The sequence below is a fragment of the Pantherophis guttatus genome, chromosome 2 (genome assembly GCF_059756535.1).
Source record: "Pantherophis guttatus breed Tessera chromosome 2, ASM5975653v1, whole genome shotgun sequence".
NCBI lineage: Eukaryota > Metazoa > Chordata > Lepidosauria > Squamata > Colubridae > Pantherophis > Pantherophis guttatus.
In genome coordinates, this window is record NC_142064.1 from 174,204,597 (window position 1) to 174,222,779 (window position 18,183).

General features: G+C 37.9%; 1 protein-coding gene across 1 annotated transcript in view; it reads left to right on the forward strand.

Moving 5' to 3' along the window:
* CACNA1A (calcium voltage-gated channel subunit alpha1 A) overlaps positions 1–18,183 on the forward strand; it is a 360,780-nt gene that overhangs the window by 8,668 nt on the left and 333,929 nt on the right. The window contains exon 3 of the mRNA XM_087887342.1: positions 8,732–9,028. Within this exon, the coding sequence (XP_087743468.1) occupies positions 8,784–9,028 (245 nt within the window). The 5' untranslated portion in view covers positions 8,732–8,783. The remainder of the gene's footprint in view (positions 1–8,731; positions 9,029–18,183) is intronic.

The window sequence follows — 18,183 nt, forward strand, 5'->3', positions numbered from 1 at the left end:
AAATTTTATCATGTAAATTGAATTTACTCTTTTTATATTGCTTTAGAATAAAATGCCAGTTCAAGATAGTTCACAAATAAAATCCTAAAATAATTTAAAGTTGAATTCATAGTAACAATAGTATAAGAACATTAATTTCAAACCAGCAATAAAATAAGAAAATGTGTGGAATTCAAACTAAAGAATTAAGACAAGAATTATAATTCAAATAAAAGTCCATTTGTGAAAGTGAGATTATTTAAGGCTTTCTTTTCAAACAAAACTTAATAAAAAGATGTCAAATGTTTGATTAACTTATTATTTATTTCACCTAAGTAAATCAATTCACTCAGCAATAAGGAACATTTTGCATACTTCTTTAAACCTTTTTGTTAATGTGCTTCTAATATTTGGCAAAAAGCTTTCTATATATATTATATATAATAATACATATATGAATTCATTTTACTAATAATTTTAAAAAAACATATCAGTAAATTATTGTTAAATTTAGCTGATTATTTTGTTAAAAGAAATAGTACGAAGCTTATCTTTTCCAAAGATAAGTAAGCAGTGCCTTTTAAATGCTATCAAACTACTGTACAACTTTCAGCATCCAAGTTAGCTAGAGCTGTTGGGAATTGAAGTTTGTTAATATCAGGATGGTTATGTTTTTATTTAACTAGCTTAAGTTATATTATTGTTCATAATAGTTAATATGTTGATTCAAAACATATATTTCCAAAGCAGTTTCTTTTAACAATGTTAAAAAGTAAATGTGAATTAATTTAAATTAATTAATTTAAACTAATTTAAATGAAATTAAAATATAAGAGACATAGTGGTTCAAGGCAAAGTTGAGTATTCTGGTCTTTTGAAAAGCCAGCAAAATGTGCACAACTTTCCCAAAACAGGATAATCTCTCCTGCATGTTTCTTTCTTTTTATTTATTTATTTATTTATTTTTATTGCAAAAGTTTTACAATTACATTTTCACCCCTTTCCCCCCCCTCAACCCACCCCAAACTTCTCAACCTCCCTAACCCTCCCTAACCCTCCCCTCCCCCCGGACTTCCACACAATATACTCATGTCAGGTAAAAAACCCCCCTTAGTATAAAACTTATATAAAACTTGAACCCCTCCCTCCCCCATATAATTTTTTTTTTATCTTCATTACATTGAAATATTACTATCTTGATATATCATTTTCAAATGAAAGCTATTTGATACTTTCTAGTTTGATATTTGTTCTGAACATATTCTATCCACCTTTTCCATTCCCATTCATAAGTCTCTTGTGAACAATCTTTTAAGTATGCTGAAATCTTCTCCATCTCTGCAAAACTGGCCATCTTCAAAGTCCATTCCTCGATAGTGGGCAAAGCTTCATTTTTCCAGTATTTACCTATCAACAATCTTGCTGCTGTTATCATATGCAATATCAATTTTGTTTCACCCAATGTAAAACCCTTAACTATACCCAATAAAAACAATTGTGGAGAAAATTGAATTTTTTTCTTCAAAACATTCTGCATGACCCACCAAATTTTGATCCAAAAAGCCTTAACTTTCCTACAAGTCCACCAAACATGATAATATGTAGCTTATGTAGATAATATGACTTCTCCTGCATGTTTCTTATCAATTGATTTTAAAAGGCATTTTCTTCTGATAGTGAAAATAATAGATAGACTGAATTTCTCCTTGATTGGTAGGAAATAATTCCACTGTAGACAATAAATCTCTATAGGGATAACTTCAATTGATGAAAATTCACTGCTTTTAATAGAAACTCTGGACTATTCATGTACCTAACAACTTTAGGACTTGTATGGCCACAAAAACAAGCCCTGAATTCTTATGTTTAAATAAGGTTTAATTTACATGACAGGAAATTGCCGGTGATGAACCAGCATGTGACAAGTCAGCCATGCTTTTGTGCTTTCTGTCATGCAGTTCTGCATTTGAGTGAATTCTGTAGTGCATTTTGAGAAGAGGGATAACAACCCAAGAATTCTTCTCTACTTTTGGAATTTGCTTTGCGGATAAAAACCTTGCTTCCCAGAGGTCATAGTGTTCGAGAGAAAGAAAAGTAGATAAAGTATTGGCAAAAGGGGAGACTTCAAGACATTTATGTTGAAACCAGAGAATATTTGCTGGATACAAAACTAAGTACAGGTAATCCTTGAGGTATGACAGGTCATTTAACAAATGTTTGAAATTACCACAGACACCCCCTCCAAAAAAAGCTATATATGACTCATAATTTCAAAATTATGGCAATTACAGAAGGTCTTATAACCCACCACAGAGTCGCTGCAGTGCCATTCCACCTCTCCCATCACCAACCCATCCTGCTGGAATCCTGCAGTGCTTGGATCTCCTCCCCATAACCCCATCATGCTCCATGCTTACCTTGGGAAGATCTAACCACCTCATGTTGTGGAAAAAGGGCAGGCCAAATGTCCCTGGGCCACATGGCAATGATCCAAAATGCGGCAACCATTTTGTCCCGCCCGTTTGTGGTTGGAACAAAATGGCAGCCACCTGAGAAATTGCTTCATTTTGTTGCCTTAGAGAGGTCTTGTAAATGAAGACTCAGTCATCCAGGCCAAAAGTATTTTAAAAGGTTAAAAGGTCCAGTTGCCATGATTTAACCTTTTTAGATTCTTAGAGAGGTCTGCACAGTGCTGCAGAAGCTTTTGAATACTATAGAAAGTGCTCTGTAGGGCAACGGGGGGTTAGGATTAACTGAGGCGAGACAGGTTCTGAAGCTAACAAGCCTTTATTGGCTTAACACAGGCAGCAGAACAGTTCGTTCGTCTGACAGCTATTTATATTGCAGCTGTCAGACGCGATAAGCCAATCGGAAGGCTTTATTCTCCCGCCGTGAATGCTGCACGCTTTAGCCAATCAGGAGCTTCCCCGCCATTGTGTCGTAAGTCTGAGGACTTAACAGGAAGCTTCTGCAGCATCATCCAGAGCTTGTTAAGGCAGCAAAACTAAGTTTGTCTCTGGGTTGTGAGGCAGCGACTCGAATGTGGCTGCCATTTTGCCTCCACCCACAAACAGGCGGGAGCAAAATGTCAGCCACCAGACAAGATGCTTCATTTTGCTGCCTCAGAGAGGCTTCTGCAGCACTGCGCAGAGCTTATTGAGGCAGCAAAATGAAGCAGTTTGTCGCCAGGCCATGCGGTGGTGATCCAAATGTTGCTGCCATTTTGTGGATGAGACAAAATGGTGGTGCTTTTGGGAACTGTGCCATGTGGCTGCACAAAGAATGAAGCCATTCCAGTCCTCTGGAAGGCCTCTTAAACTCTTCAAAAGGTAAGAGAAGAGAAGGATGTTTGGCCTGGTAGGGTGGGAATCAGGCCTAAGGCCTAGGAAGACTTCATAGGAGTGGGAAAAGGCCTGTTGAGACCCAAGACGTGGAAAGTGGAGCATGGGGTTCTCCAGGGGTAGGGAGCCTTGGAGGGGGGCATAGCAGGTGGGCCTGGGCCTGTACTATACCTTCAAAGTCCTCCCCTATGTGGAATGCACCCCACACACCACTTAATGACCTGCCTGTTTGTTTACATTTCATTGGAGAGAGCAAGGATGGGAGGATTGTTAGGTGACACATTTCACATAACGACTGCTGCGACAGGCAACCATAATGGGCAGGCTCATTACAAGTAATGAAGAAACTGGCTGGCAGCTTGAGGTCCTATAGTGACTAATATAGACTGGACAGTTTTCAATAGTAGCTATTGAAAATGAAATATTGGATTGTATCCAATATCTGTATTTTCTCAATCTTCTCTGAAATCTTGCTTTTGCTTTTGAAGCTATTCAACTTGGGCTCTGTTGTTTAATGCAGTTACACTGTATTTCTTCTTCCAATGGCTTACTGTATTGACTGTCAGGAATCATTACTCACAGAGTGGCACATTAAAACTTAGAATTACTTCATGATGCAATGCTGCCATACTACCCAGAGAAATGTTCCGCTTTCACCCAAGAATTCAGCCAATGCGACTTTTCTACTGTTCCTCAAAACTTATCCTGGCATTCTTCTTTACCTTCTCTTTTGTGGATGGATTCTTCTTTCTTTTTTGTGGCAGTCTGAAATCTCAGTCTGAAATAAAGTTTCTCTCACGGGTTCTACTCTTGACTTAAAGAAAATAATAAAATCATTAGGTTTCAATTAGCCACGACTTTGCTTAATGACTGAGTTGCTGATCCCAATTATTATTGCTAAACAAGGACTACCTGTATTATCAAAGAGAGAATAATGTATATGAAACTGCCTACTTGAATGGACACCAAATAGTCAATGTACTTGACAACCTTAACAGCCGTAATAACAACAACAACAACAGTAGTAGTAGTAGTAGTAGTAGTATGGATACTGGATTGCTTTGACATATAATTTGGAATCAATTTATAAATGTTTAGTAGTAGTAGAATAGTTTAGTATAATAGTAGTATTGTTTAAGGCAGTAATAACAGTTATAGGACTGTGAGTTGGGGCAATATTTCTCTAGAATGTGGATTTTGACCTTCAGATGATAGTGATGACATTTATTAGTATTCAGATGGTTCCAATTTTAAAAACACATTAAGTTTCATAGAAATGCTAGACAATTGGCAGTGATGAGAACTTTCTTCAATTCTACCTAACCAGGGCATGGATTTACAGTATCTGGATGACTTCTGCTTTCAACCTTCATTGATCTTATCTTCATCTCATCTTTAATCTACACCCAAGATACCTTACATTCATTTTTAACAATTTTGGTACTAAAGTAGTCTAGTTGGAGATATACTGTAAATCCAGTAGTATCTGATTCTTTAGCATCTCAAGACCCATTGATTACATATCGCAATAAGATTCAGAAGATATGGAATTCTGGCAGTTGAACTCCACCTACCGTAAAGTTGCCAAAGTTGAAAAACATGGTCTCAGAGATTTCTATTCTCAGATTACTTCCTTCTGGTTTCCTTCAAGGCACATGTAGAGCATATGCTCTTTGACACTCATCCTGATACGTTGTTAGCTAATTGCTAGACTTTGTCTATTCCTACAATGTACTTATATGCTTGTATTTTCTTTTTGTTATAAAACTTCACAAATCTTGGTCAGATCCTTGCTGTCAGGAACTTACATGTTTGTGCACTTACATGCACAAACACCTCCCATAGTTTCATCATAGAACAGCCATGGTGATTTTTACCACATGAAAAGTCTGATGCACATCACCAACCATTCAGTTGCTATTACAGATATTTGTGATCAGTCTGGTTGATCACTTATTGGCTACTTAAAGCCAGTATAGGCGTATTCCCCTTCTCTCCAGTTCAGTCTTCTAATGACATTCTGCTTAAGACAGTGAGGGAGTCAAGTTCTTTAAATTAAAATTTCTCCCCATCCATGCTTGGATGTCATAATCCATCTGTATGGCAGCTAACTGATGGTAGTAATGGTGGTTCTACATAGAAAGATTGAGACCCATATCTCTTAGCTACTTTTGAATGCATGTTTCACATTGCTCCAGAATAGTGTTATTTTGGAATAGTGCTAAATTCCTGTCCAAACACAGTATACCTGTCAGATGACATTAAATGATAGCCAAGCTCCCTTTCAGCATATTCACTTGAAACACTAGAACAAATTTTGACAGATGGCTAAATCCTCTGATCTTGCCATCTGTCAGAACTCACCTCCTGCTCAGGCCCATCCCATGCTAAAGAAAACGAAGAGGATGTTTTTCTCCAGTTAGTGATATGTGTGGGACAGAAGGGAAACAAAGCCAGAAGAACCCATCAATCCGATCCTTAACACGTCCTGCACACTGTAAATAGAGATCACACAATTTGTTGACATCAGGCATGTGACAAGTTAAAGATTTGCCCTAGGAGTAGCAAATGTTATATAGGTATAGTTTTCTCGTGGTTCAAAAACTGGTGAATAGTACTTTAATTTGGCTATGAATAAGATATTATAGTCTCCAAATTGGTGAATTCAGGTGGGGATCCCTGGTAATTTCATGGGCACATCCATGTAGAGTTTTTTTTTTTTTAAAGTAACAAACATTATTTGCCATTGTGCTTTCCAATCTTGGTTTCATGGGGATGATCTATAAAAATACAAGCCAGATCTAGTTGTGGCTAATGTTTAATGAATCGGCTAGGTGCTGCCATTTAGATGAGATGTTTACTTGCTGAGTTAGAGGTTCCACTTCTCTTTAAATAATGTTTCAGATTGGGATTCAGGCAGAATGAGACAGTAAGGAAAGAATTAGGAAAGTGAAATTCATGAGATTTATGAATAGAATGTTCTGATACTATGTCGTACTACTTTCTGGTAAAGATATTTTTCTCAAATGTATAAAGTATAATAGTGAAATAAGCAGCTCCAAAATTTCAAAGCCAGAATTTTAATCAATTTGTAGTTTATAATCGTAGAGGTTTCTTAAAAAAACCCTGTCCTTAAATAATCCAATTTTTTTTATATAATAAAAAAATATATGTGACTTAGAACTAACTAGGGATGCCCCATCATTCTAAGCTAAGATGGTTTTTCTTCTAAAAAGTTGATTTTATTCTCTTTTTGCTACCGGCATTTTATTACTTATTGATAGAGACAGTATCCTCTGGTGGCAATACCTATTCAGAGAGTTGTGTTGCAGGCACTGTACCCAGTAAAGGTGTACAAATGCACTTAAACTTTAAGTTTATGTTCCATTGTTGGGTTTATGCAGCTATTGTACAGGATATCTTAAAGAATTCAAGCACTATGAAGCATATATGTCTAAATGCTATTGCTATATTGTATTTAAAATTACTGTACAAAATATTTCCAGGGGTATGAATAAAGTAGAAGAATGAAAACACCTTGCCATCAGCTCCAATGTTCTGTCCCCGTCTCACACACGCACACAAACAGTCAGCCAGGGGTTAAATAAAACTTGCAGACAGTAAATTCCTTCGATAACAGGATTGGCAGCAACCCAGTAGCTGCTTGCCAAGAACTTTAACTTTACAGAGGGAGGTGTTCCTCCTCCGTCAGATAAACCAAAACAAATACACAAAGTCAAAGAATTGTCAAGTCCAGTCTGTATTAAATCCAAGGCAGGCAGATAATGTAGTTTCAGAGATACAATGCGACTCGCTAGTTGTTTAGTTTTGTCCTTCACAGAGCCTGAATGGCCACCACACCCCCTTTTATCCCCTGTGGGGTGTGGTCCAATGACTCAGCTTAATCTCTGGCACGCCTCCTTTTCTGTTGCGTGTGCTTGTCTTTCCGACGCTGGCGTGGATCCAGCCAAGACTTATCTCTGTCACTGTCCGACTGCGACTGCTCGAAAATACCTGGCTCCTGGCCAATCTCTTCTCCCTTGGGAGACACCTGAGCCATTGCCAGAGAGGAGGGTCCTGGAGAGGGAGGCCTGGCCAACTTCTCTCCTTCACCTTTGGAGTCTTCTCCCTCCGATAAGAGGGAGGGGGTTGGGGGTCGGAGTCACAACATCCAATAACAAAAGTCGAATTATCCTTAGTCCTTTTCTTCTATCCTCAGTTCTCCCTTCTTTCCCATCTATACACTCTGTCCAGCGCCTAAGAGTTATTTGACCTTCTATCCAAAAATTAACTTACTAAAAGCCAAGATAATGCTATTTAAAGGTGCAAACAATGTTCTGCTTAGTAAAAACAATATTATTATTTACCCTGAGATGAAAACTGCCTTACATTATTTACTGACATATGTAGAAATGGGTCATTTTGGCTCTTAAAAAATTATGGACATTTTAAAGCAGTTTTGGAAGCTAAGAAGGGTTCAGTACGGTGTATACTTGGAAGAAAGATCAATGGGGAAATTGAAAAAGCATCCTGCAAAAAAATAATGGCAACCCACTCCCATGTTTTGCCAAGACAACTTTTTGGAAGTACTCAATTGTCCTAAAAGTGGAGCCTGAGTAATATTTTACCTTAGCTTTAAAACAGCTGAAGTCTTGAAGGGATTGTTCTGGGTGAACTATTCTAAACAGGCAACATAATTTTGTGCCACCATATACAGTTGAACCTCTGGTCATGAACGCTTCTGACCAGTGGTGAAATGTAAAATTTGTTACTACCAGTTCTGTAGGCGTGGCTTGGTGGTGGTGGGGTGTAATGTGACTGAGTGGGCGTGGCCAACTTAAAAAAAAACTTTTAAAAGCATTTTTTCTACAACCTCTTTGGCCAAAGAGGTTATAGAAAAAATGCTTTTAAAAGCCTCTGATGATCCCATCTGAGCCGCACGATCACCAGAGGCTTTTTTTTTTAACTTTTAAAAGCATTTTTTTGGCCGAAGAGGTTGTAGAAAAAAATGCTTTTAAAAATAAAATTTTAAAAAAGCTTCTGATGATCGCGCGGCTCAGCTGGGCATGGGGGGGCAGGGATTAATGCTACCGGTTCTCCGAACCACTCGCTGCCATCGCTACCGGATCGGGTGATCCGGTCCAAACTGGGAGCATTTCACTCCTGCTTCTGACCATGACCAAATCGGGTTCGGACCAAAACAAAAAATCACTTTTTTCCCCACAGCCGACTTCCCCTTCCACACCATTTTTTTTGTAAGCGCCAAATTTCCAAAATTAGGTTCGGGTCACGACCAAATTGGTTTGCAACCAAAGTTATGGAACAAATTATGGTTGTGACCAGAGGTTCTACTGTACAGATAGATCTGTGTAATCTACTCTATCATTTTCCATTGTTTTTTATCTTTACAGATACAGGCAGCCAGCCAGGCAGGATTTTGTGGTTTCTGTTCAAGTTCCATGGATGGCGAGGCGTGCTATGATCCGTTCATCCCTGCTGTCCCCTCCCAGTTACTATGAAGCAGTGCACGATGGACGTGGACCTACAAGTCCTGAGTATCCTTTCTTTAGTGGCTGGTACCACTATATGGGTCAGGAACCTCTTTCATACAAGCGACGTGGAGGCATTGTGGATCAACGTGATGTCATCATGGCCCATCAAGCCCACAAAATCCACAACACACCACAGGCAAAGCGGAAGGAGTGGGAGTGAGTATGGATATATTTCATTATTTGATTCCCATCTGTCACTGGGCTTTTCCATTATAGGCCATACAGCAGGAATTTTATTGTCTCCTTCCCTCTGCCCCTAAACAATTTATAGCTTGGGGTTAAACAAACATGTATATGACTTGAGGAGTAATATTTGAAGTTTTGAGAGCATAAAAATGCTTTTATAAATGGGCTGCCATGTTTCACAAGGGCAGAAATCAAATATCCAATTGTTTTCGAATGGAAAGGAAAGTGAAAAGACTGTTCTGCATCAACTTCTCTGCCTCTGAAGATGCTCTTTACAAAGTGAGTTGATTTTTGTTTTCTCTTTAAGTAGTCACTAATCATATTTATTTTCAAGGAAGGTCTATGGAATCTATATGGGCTTAGGCATTTTTGTAAAATAAAGCAAGCTGTTCTTTAAAAAAATAGAAATGAATGAAATTGAATCAATTAGATAGGGAATCTATGAATCACCAGAAAAAGGGGTATGCAGAAGTAAACTCAAGTGCCCCACAGACCACTCTTCTTCAGGCATTTTATTTCTGTCTCCAAAGTTATAATCTCCCATTCAGTTTGTCTTGACATCCTTTATAGCCTTCCCTTGTTTGATCTTTCTTTAGTTGTAGGTAGCTACAAGCACTCCACATAGTATGATTTCTTATCAACGCTACAGGTTATGAATCTCCTAACTGTCTTTTAATATATTGCCCATAGAATCTGTATATTGAGAGGACTGTTTACTGTTAATATTTTTACCGTGTCTCATAGTTTTTGCAATGTTATGTTTATATAGTTTTGATCTTTGACAGCAATTATAAAGAAACAAGAAACTTCTGTCAACTGAAATAGATGTACAACAGTAATTGGAGAGTTCTTCTTTGTCTAACTGACCTTATCCTGAAAAATGAACAAACTGCTCTGTCTTCTATGTGTTGTGGGTAATACATGGTGCTGTGTTGAGGAAAAATGTCTTATAATTTTAAAGGAAAAATCAAGCTGCAACTTCACTATATTATATAGCTTCTGTACTCTCATGAGCTGCTAGCAAAAAGTGCCATCGTATACTTCCAATTCAGGAGAGAGTGCTAGTCATTTCAACTGTGTTGATCCACAAGAAAGCAGGAATAAGATTGTCATTGAAATTGTGTATGTTTTCCTGCAATACATGAAATCTATTTCTACTAGTTCAAATGCATATTTACTGTCTTACTCATAACTCAAGTTTAAATAGTTCATAGTTCTCGGGGTTTCTGAAGAAGCATTTCAATAGTTAACAAGGTAATAAGAAATTCTGCTGTACCAATTGCCAAAATAAATCAGTTTATAATATGCCCCAAGAATGAGGCTTTTCATCTGTGTTCATTCACAGATTAGAGAAAACCATAAGAATGTAAGAGAGATACGCACAAAAGAATGTGGGAAAGGACAGACAATTCAAGTATGTTCTTCAAAGAAAGAAATAAGTTTAAACTCTTTGGATCAAAAAAAAACTGAACAGAAATGCAAAAAACATTTAATGTACACTTGAACATAATTTATGGATTAGAAGTAAGTTATTTGTGTATAGGGCATTTTGCAGGACAATATTGGTCCACATTTTATTTTAATAAATATAATCAAGCTTACAAATTTATTCTGTTTTAGGTTGTTCTTGCATACCAGTTCAGCACAGACTGCTTTTCTCCCAAGGAGCCTGAATATTTAGAAAGGTCACAGCTTGTTTTGCAGGTCAACTGTTTATTTAATATGCAATATTTTAGGTTTTTTTTTTACCTTTTAATCTTATTTTCTGTTTACTTACCAAACATAAAAATACAATAAACCCATCTGATAAATACATCTAGAACAATGCATTAAAACTATAGAGAAACCCCTGTTTGTGGCAGAGGGAAGGAGCAGAAACTATATACGCACTACTTTATTTATAGTGGTATTTAATATACACCTTGGCCTTAGCTTAATAAATTATATAATTATATACAATTCTATACAAACAATTTCAAGTAGGGATTTTTTACAGTGTTTCACTTCTCTCTCACATGTACAGCTTCTTTCTGTGCTTTCACTTCTGGACTTACTCCTATTCTAGGTAAGAAAACGGAAGAGGAAAAATAAGTATTTTCTGGCTTTCTTGGATCCCAGCACCTTTTGTCAAGTTGCCCTTGCTGACCTATGGTCTGTTCTCCAAAAACTGCAGTCCTTTCCACTAATCAGTTTGCTCAGCAGATTGCTGTCTTGCGTCCTGCTTGTTCTCCAACTACGGTTTCCTCTTCCTTAATACATGAAGTACCACTGCTCTATGTCATACAAAAATAATTCCACAAATGTTCAACAATCTCCATCATTATTTAATACTTCTGTCTCTCTATATGTTTACAGTTATAAGGCAGGTCTTTATATGTTTCTCTATCATTATGTGATACTAAGCCTGATTTTTGACCCCCACTGGGGGAAAAACCCTCTAACCTTGAGATCATTGCATCATCTCATGTCTGTCAGGAGAACACACTTTTCCATAATCCCATACAAATTTCTGATGCCCAGGTAACCAGAAAGGCATAGGCAGCCTAGGTCATTCTCCAAGGGAGTTATTAAAGACCCTTATTAGAAATTTCCCCTAAACTGCCTTTTCTCAGAGCTAGATATTAGGATACCAATGAAAGCACAGGGACAAAGTATTTTGGTTAATTTAATACAATCCTGAATCCTGATCCACCTTTTTTTTTTTTTTGCTTTAATTTATATGCCGCCCTTCTCCGGAGACTCAAGGCTGCTTACAATACGTTAAGCAATAGCCTTCATACTTTTGTATATTTATACAAAGTCAGTTTATTGCCCCCACAATCTGGGTCCTCATTTTACCTACCTTAGAAAGGATGGAAGGCTGAGTTAACCTTGAGCCTGGTGGGATTTGAACTTGCAGGAATTGCAAGCAGCAGATGTTAATAACAGTGCTTTAGTCCACTGGGCTACCAAGGCTCTTTGAAGTAATAAAGTCAAATTTCCCACTGTTGGTGCAAGAATGTCCCTGGAAAGACATACTTTTAATAACACCACCTCTACTTTGCATCTGATAGTAGTTCATCCCAGGAGGATAAAGAGTTGTTATGTTTTAGACCCTTTAAAAAGATGAGACTTTAGGAAAACTACTGGTAAATATATAGAGCATGTGCATACGCATGCACGTATATACGCATACACAGAGAGAGAAAGAGAGAGAGAAAATATCCCATTCGTTCTATCTGGAGTGTTAAAGTAGTGTCTTTGCTTCCCACCCAACCCCCATAATCTTGCTGCAGTCTCAAAGTTGAGACAAATCAGTGCTTGCCAATGCTATGAAGGCTTGCTGTTCTCTAAAGTCTGAATATTTTAAAAAGATCAGAAAAAACAAGATTGTTTTCCATCCCCATACTAACTATGGAGCCTTAAGCAGATAAATGTAACATTCAGGCTCTTTTCCAGAGTTTTGCTGAAAATTGTTCCTTTCTGAGTTCTTTTGCCACCTTCCCATCAGATGTAATTAACTATAACCAGCAGGTTAAGAAACAAATAAGAGCAGTGCAGGAAGTAAGGTAATTTGAGTATGTTCTGTATAGAAAGAAGGATATAAATCACATACATGCATACATGTATGTATGCATACATACTTGCATTTTTGCAGAAAAGTGTGCCTGTATAATTAGTGTCTGGAAAAGTGTGACTGACTTTTTCTAACGGGGAGATTTCTCTGACTAATTTGCTATTGACCAATATCAAAAGATGAGGGCTAGGAATCCACTCTTGTAGCTTAGATCTTAGGAATCAATTGTACAGCAATCTCCCCATGTCAGCTAAAAGCCCCAAGTTAATATTGATGCTGGTACTTCCTAACACCCCCACTCTTCCTCGTTTTCTTTCCAAGTCATTTCCTTTTTTGCTGCCTCTAAGAAATTGCAGCTTGTTGCCTTGGAAACAGTGATATCTGTAGCAAAGGCTGTTGCTTTTATTGAGGGCTCAACTGCTTTGTTGAGGATAGGCAGATTTAGGATTGAAAAAAGGGCACCCCTAATACATTGGGAAGAAGACTGATTTTTTTTTCTTTTTGCATTAACAGATTCAGCTGTTTTGGCCCTGCAAAAAGCCGCTATGAAAACAATCATGATGTTGTTGGCATTTTGCAGGTACTGCATATGGAAGTGACTTCCATATGTGAAAGGGAATTCACAGAGATCATGAATGAAAATTTAGTGAAAATAATGCTTTTTTCTCTGCAGTGCCTCTCTGTGGAGATTCCCTAAGCTTTGTCTCACACAAATATAAAATTAATGATGATTTTGAAATTGCAGATCAACAGTTGCCTTAGCACTTTTTTTATGTGTGCAGATAAAAATGAGGTATGCTTATATAACGTATTTAATAAACCAGTGTCTGAGCATGTTATGCCTGGGAGAACTTGGTGTTTCCAATTTCTTTTCTACAAACGTTCCAGAAAGACAAATGCAAATCAGTAGGGACATTCATCAATTAAAATGTTAGAATGAGATATAACCTAGGAGGAAGGGGACTATCTCCATACACCATTGCTGAAGCCTGAGATCATGTAACTTTGCCTTTGGTAACAAACAATTTATGAATTTGTTATGAGGGATTTATATAGTCTAAAATGTTTAGAACATAATGCTACTTAAATATCAAAGTAACACATTGTAAAATGTCAGTTCATAATTAAGCAAAAAGTAAAATGGCAAGAGAATTCTCCAGTATGTATGTGCATGTTATATTGGGTTACTTACTGGATTCAGTAGTTTTATAGAACTGCAATTTTATTCTTACTGAAATTGATTACACTGAAGCCCTAGACCCGTGATGGTGAACCTATGGCACGTGTGCCAGAGGTGGCATGCAGCACTAGAGGTGGCAGGCAACGCCCTCTCTGTGGGCATGCAAGCCCTCATCCCAGTTCAGCTTCCCCGCACATGCGCACTCGCCTCACACCGACCAGCTGGTCTTCGGATCTCTGCCATGCATGCGGGGGAGTGGGGCATGTGCAGGTGGGCGGGCATGCATGCACGGGGGGTGGGGCGCATGCAGGGGGTGTGCACATGCATGGGGGTGGTGGGGCGCATGTGTAGGGCCCGCATGCGCATTGCATTTTGGGGGTTCAGGCGCACTCTTTGGGCACTCGGTCCGGAAAAGGTTAGCCATCACTGCCCTAGACATTCCCAAGAAGGAATTGACATATCCATTGGTTTTCATCTGGAAATATCTTCTAGGTTCACTAATTTATTTTTTTTTAATGTTCTTTTCTGATCAGATTTTGGTCTGAGTTTGGTAAGAGTGTTGTTGCTAGTGTGATATGAGGGGACAGGACTAGGTTGATGATACAGATCAAGTATATAATGGCAATTCTAGACCTATTTTGTTTGCATGACTAGAATTGCCAACTGGAAGTCCAGCAGAATCTTGTTTCACCTTGTCAAAGCTCAGAAGGATTATCAAAATCGGGAGCAACTCTTGATTCTGGTTTTTTTTTCTAAAAAGGAAAGCTAAAGGGTCTACAGCTCTTAATGTTCTTATGATATTAACATGCAATATTTGGGGGCACTGTTCCTTCTGCAGCATCCTCTGGAACATTGGGTTATACGTCCTATCATGTCTGATCAGAACAAATCTTGTGATTAGGAATAATGGAAGTTAACATTCAAACTGGAATATGGGACAGGGATGGCATTATCACATCTTGGATGACCTCTGGTGGGAGCACAATAAGGGTGGCATGTCCATCCTTGCTCTTTTTAACCTCAGTGAGTTTCAGTACTGATCATAGTATCCTTCTGGAGCAGCTCTGGAGCTGGGATTGGGCAGCTTGATATTGTGTTAGTTCTCCTGCTTCCTCTAGGGTTAGCTTGTGTTGATAGAGGGGAGAGGTCCAGGCCACAACCTCTTCTTTGTTGGGGTGTCCCAAAGCTTGGTTCTCCCCCCCTCCTGTTTAACTTCTATATGAGGCCACTGGGTGAACAGCTTGGGGTGAGGTATCACCAATATGTTGATGATATCCAGCTTTAAAACTCCACTCTGTTTTCTGGACACACTATAGCTATACAGCTGTTTTGGGTTCATTTCATTTCATCCTCCTACATTTTGCAAGTTGATGTAGCAATGTAAAGTTTTTAATGTCTTAAAACAAAAGTCTCAAAGTTCGTAAAGTAGCATACATCCTTTGCCTCCCTCCAAAATGCTTACACTTGTTTGGGATTAAGGACTGTTTTAGCATAATTGCTCCTCTTCCGCTTGCTACCAAGCTCATGTCCAGGTTCCAAGCCAAGCTAAGGGGTGCTGTCTGAGCTTGGTGCTCTCTGAGCTTGGTTGTTTCTTTACTCAAACCAGGTAACATCAGTGCTAATAGGAAGTGCAGTTTGCTCTCAGTTTATATTCTAATGCTTTGCCCTGTCAGTGTTGGTAGAAGTGGTCTTAGTAGTTCTTTACTTGGGCTGTTTACTGTTAGCTTGTTTGGCAGTTGCTTGATTAGGACATTGTTTACTTCTTGATTGTTGATCTGATGTTAATCTTGGTGTTAATCTCTGCTCATTTGAATGTTGGTTGCTGGTGGGGAAGTGTTTTGGTCTTTTTGTTTCCTTTTTGCCATGTTGATTATCTCTTTTGCACAGTATGTAGATGTTGTTCATGCATATGTGTCTATTGATGGTTGATTTGTCAGATGCCAGGCTTCCAGAAATCTTCTAGCATTTTTAGACTTGGTTTGGTCTAGGATTGTCACAGTTTCCTAGTTGTTGTTTTTTTGCTTTAATTTATATGCCACCCTTCTCTGGAGACTCAGGGCGGCTTACAATGCATTAAGCAATAGCCTTCATACTTTTGTATATTTTATATAAAGTCAGCTTATTGCCCCCACAATCTGGGTCCTCATTTCACCTACCTTTGAAAGGATGGAAGGCTGAGTCAACCTTGAGCCTGGTGAGATTTGAACTTGCAGTAATTGCAAGCAGCAGATGTTAATAACAGTGCATTAGTCCACTGTACTACAATTGAAATGATTGTTAAGTCTGTCCCAATATTATGAAATTAAAGAGTTTTCATCTTGTCTTCTGACTGCTAGTTGGTGTTTATGGATACATTGAGTCTGTTTATCCTAGATAGTGGTTGTTGCAGTTGTTACACTGTATGTTGTAAATGAGCCCTGTTTTTTTTTCTGGGGCTGTTGGATCTTTTGGCTTACTTAGGATGTTTTAGAAGGCTTTAGTTGCTTTATGTGCTATAATGTCCCTATCATTCTTAGATATCCTTATCAGCAGGGACTATGATGGCAAACTAGAAACACAAGTTTTCCCAAAAATCACCCACACCAAAATCAAGTGCCCCACTACCAAAGTAATAACCCAGCCTCCCACAAGAGAAGCTATGTAAGAACTCTATTTAGATGAGCACAAATACACTGTTGCCACCCTGAACAGCAGAAAAAGGAAACAGACAATATTTTTCAACAAAATGGATATCCTCACAACTTCATTTAAAAAGTACCAGACTACTCAACCCAATATTGCATAACCATCATAAGCTGTAAAAAGTACAACACTGCCATACATCAAGAACATCTCAGAAACCACCAATCGACTCTTACAACCACATGGCATCACCGTAGCACACAAATGTTTCATTGTTTTAATCTGATTTTGTTAAATGTTTTATGTTAGTTTTATTGTATGCTGCCCAGAATTGGTTTGTATGAAATGGACAACCATATAACTTTGATAAATAAAATAAACATGATTAGACCATCCCCAAGTCCAATGTTTTCCAGATGCATTGGCTATAATACCCAGGATTCTCAGCCAGTTTGAATAAATTTCATGTTGATCGGTGATAGGTTCAAAACATCTAGACACTAGATTATGATCCTGCTTAGAATTTTTCTATTTTCTTTTTCACTTTCAACTTGTTTTAGGACAATTTCTGGTAAATCCACTGGATGGCACTCATATCCTCTCCACAAACTGATTTGTAAAAAGGAATTTTTCAGATTATACAGAAAGTCATTAAAATAATATAGTGTACAGGTTTTTGCTTTCCTGAAAGAAGCCTAATAGGTTGTTTTTAATTTTACTTTTCTTTCTACAATTTCATCTCAGTATAATCATGATAATTGTTCTCTATAATACAAAGTAACAAAACCTTGTAATACAGAGAGAATTACATATTTTTCAAGGTAGACATAAGTCAGTTTATTATATACTGCCTCATTCATCCCCCTCTTTATATTTAAATAGATTAAAATCATATATTTTATAAAAACATTAATGATGATTAAACTTTGCAATATTTTGTGATAATGTTTATTTCCAGTGGGACAAATGAAATGGAGTTGATACCTTGTCTGAGGATATTTCCATAAGTATGTTCAGGAGAGAACAGGTGCTTGGGTTCAGAAAAGCATGTGGATAAGCCTCAAGAAGATGGTGACCCTGGGAAGGAGGAAGTCGTCAGCAGGTGAAGGCAGAATTTTGTGGTGCAACTGGGATTGACAATAACTATGGTGCTGACAATAACTATGGTGGTTAATGTACCCAATAGTACCCAATCTTCCACATCTTGAGTATTCTTCACCTATGTGTGCTATGACATCCAGAATTTTCCAGCCCAACATGGCCCTTGCTGAGAATGCTGGAAGCTTGGATTCCTTTATTTGGGGAATCAGGATTGGGGAAGACTTTACTAAGCAAAAAAAAATCATAGTTCACAACCACAATCACTAGGTCTATACAAGACACTGCCTGAAAACCAAACAATTTGGATTATGCTTTACATTAATGAATTGGCATTATCAAAGCTGATACCAACCAGAGCATAGAAAAACTGAAAGAAGCAGTGCAAGATCAGAAGCTGGCCCATAGAATCACCAAGATTCGGACACAACTGAATGGATAAAATAATCATCGTAATGAATTATACCTACGAATAAATATTAAAATAGGTGGTTTGAATGGTTATTTTACCCCAGAATACACCTTTATTTTGTGCTTTGCTATTTTCTTCTTTTTATGTTAAAGTTAGATTATGTTTCTGTGTCAGTGTATCCTCATTAACTATCTATGGATTTCATTAGGTTGAAAAATTGTTAATTTACTGGGATAACTGATATCAAGACAATTTCT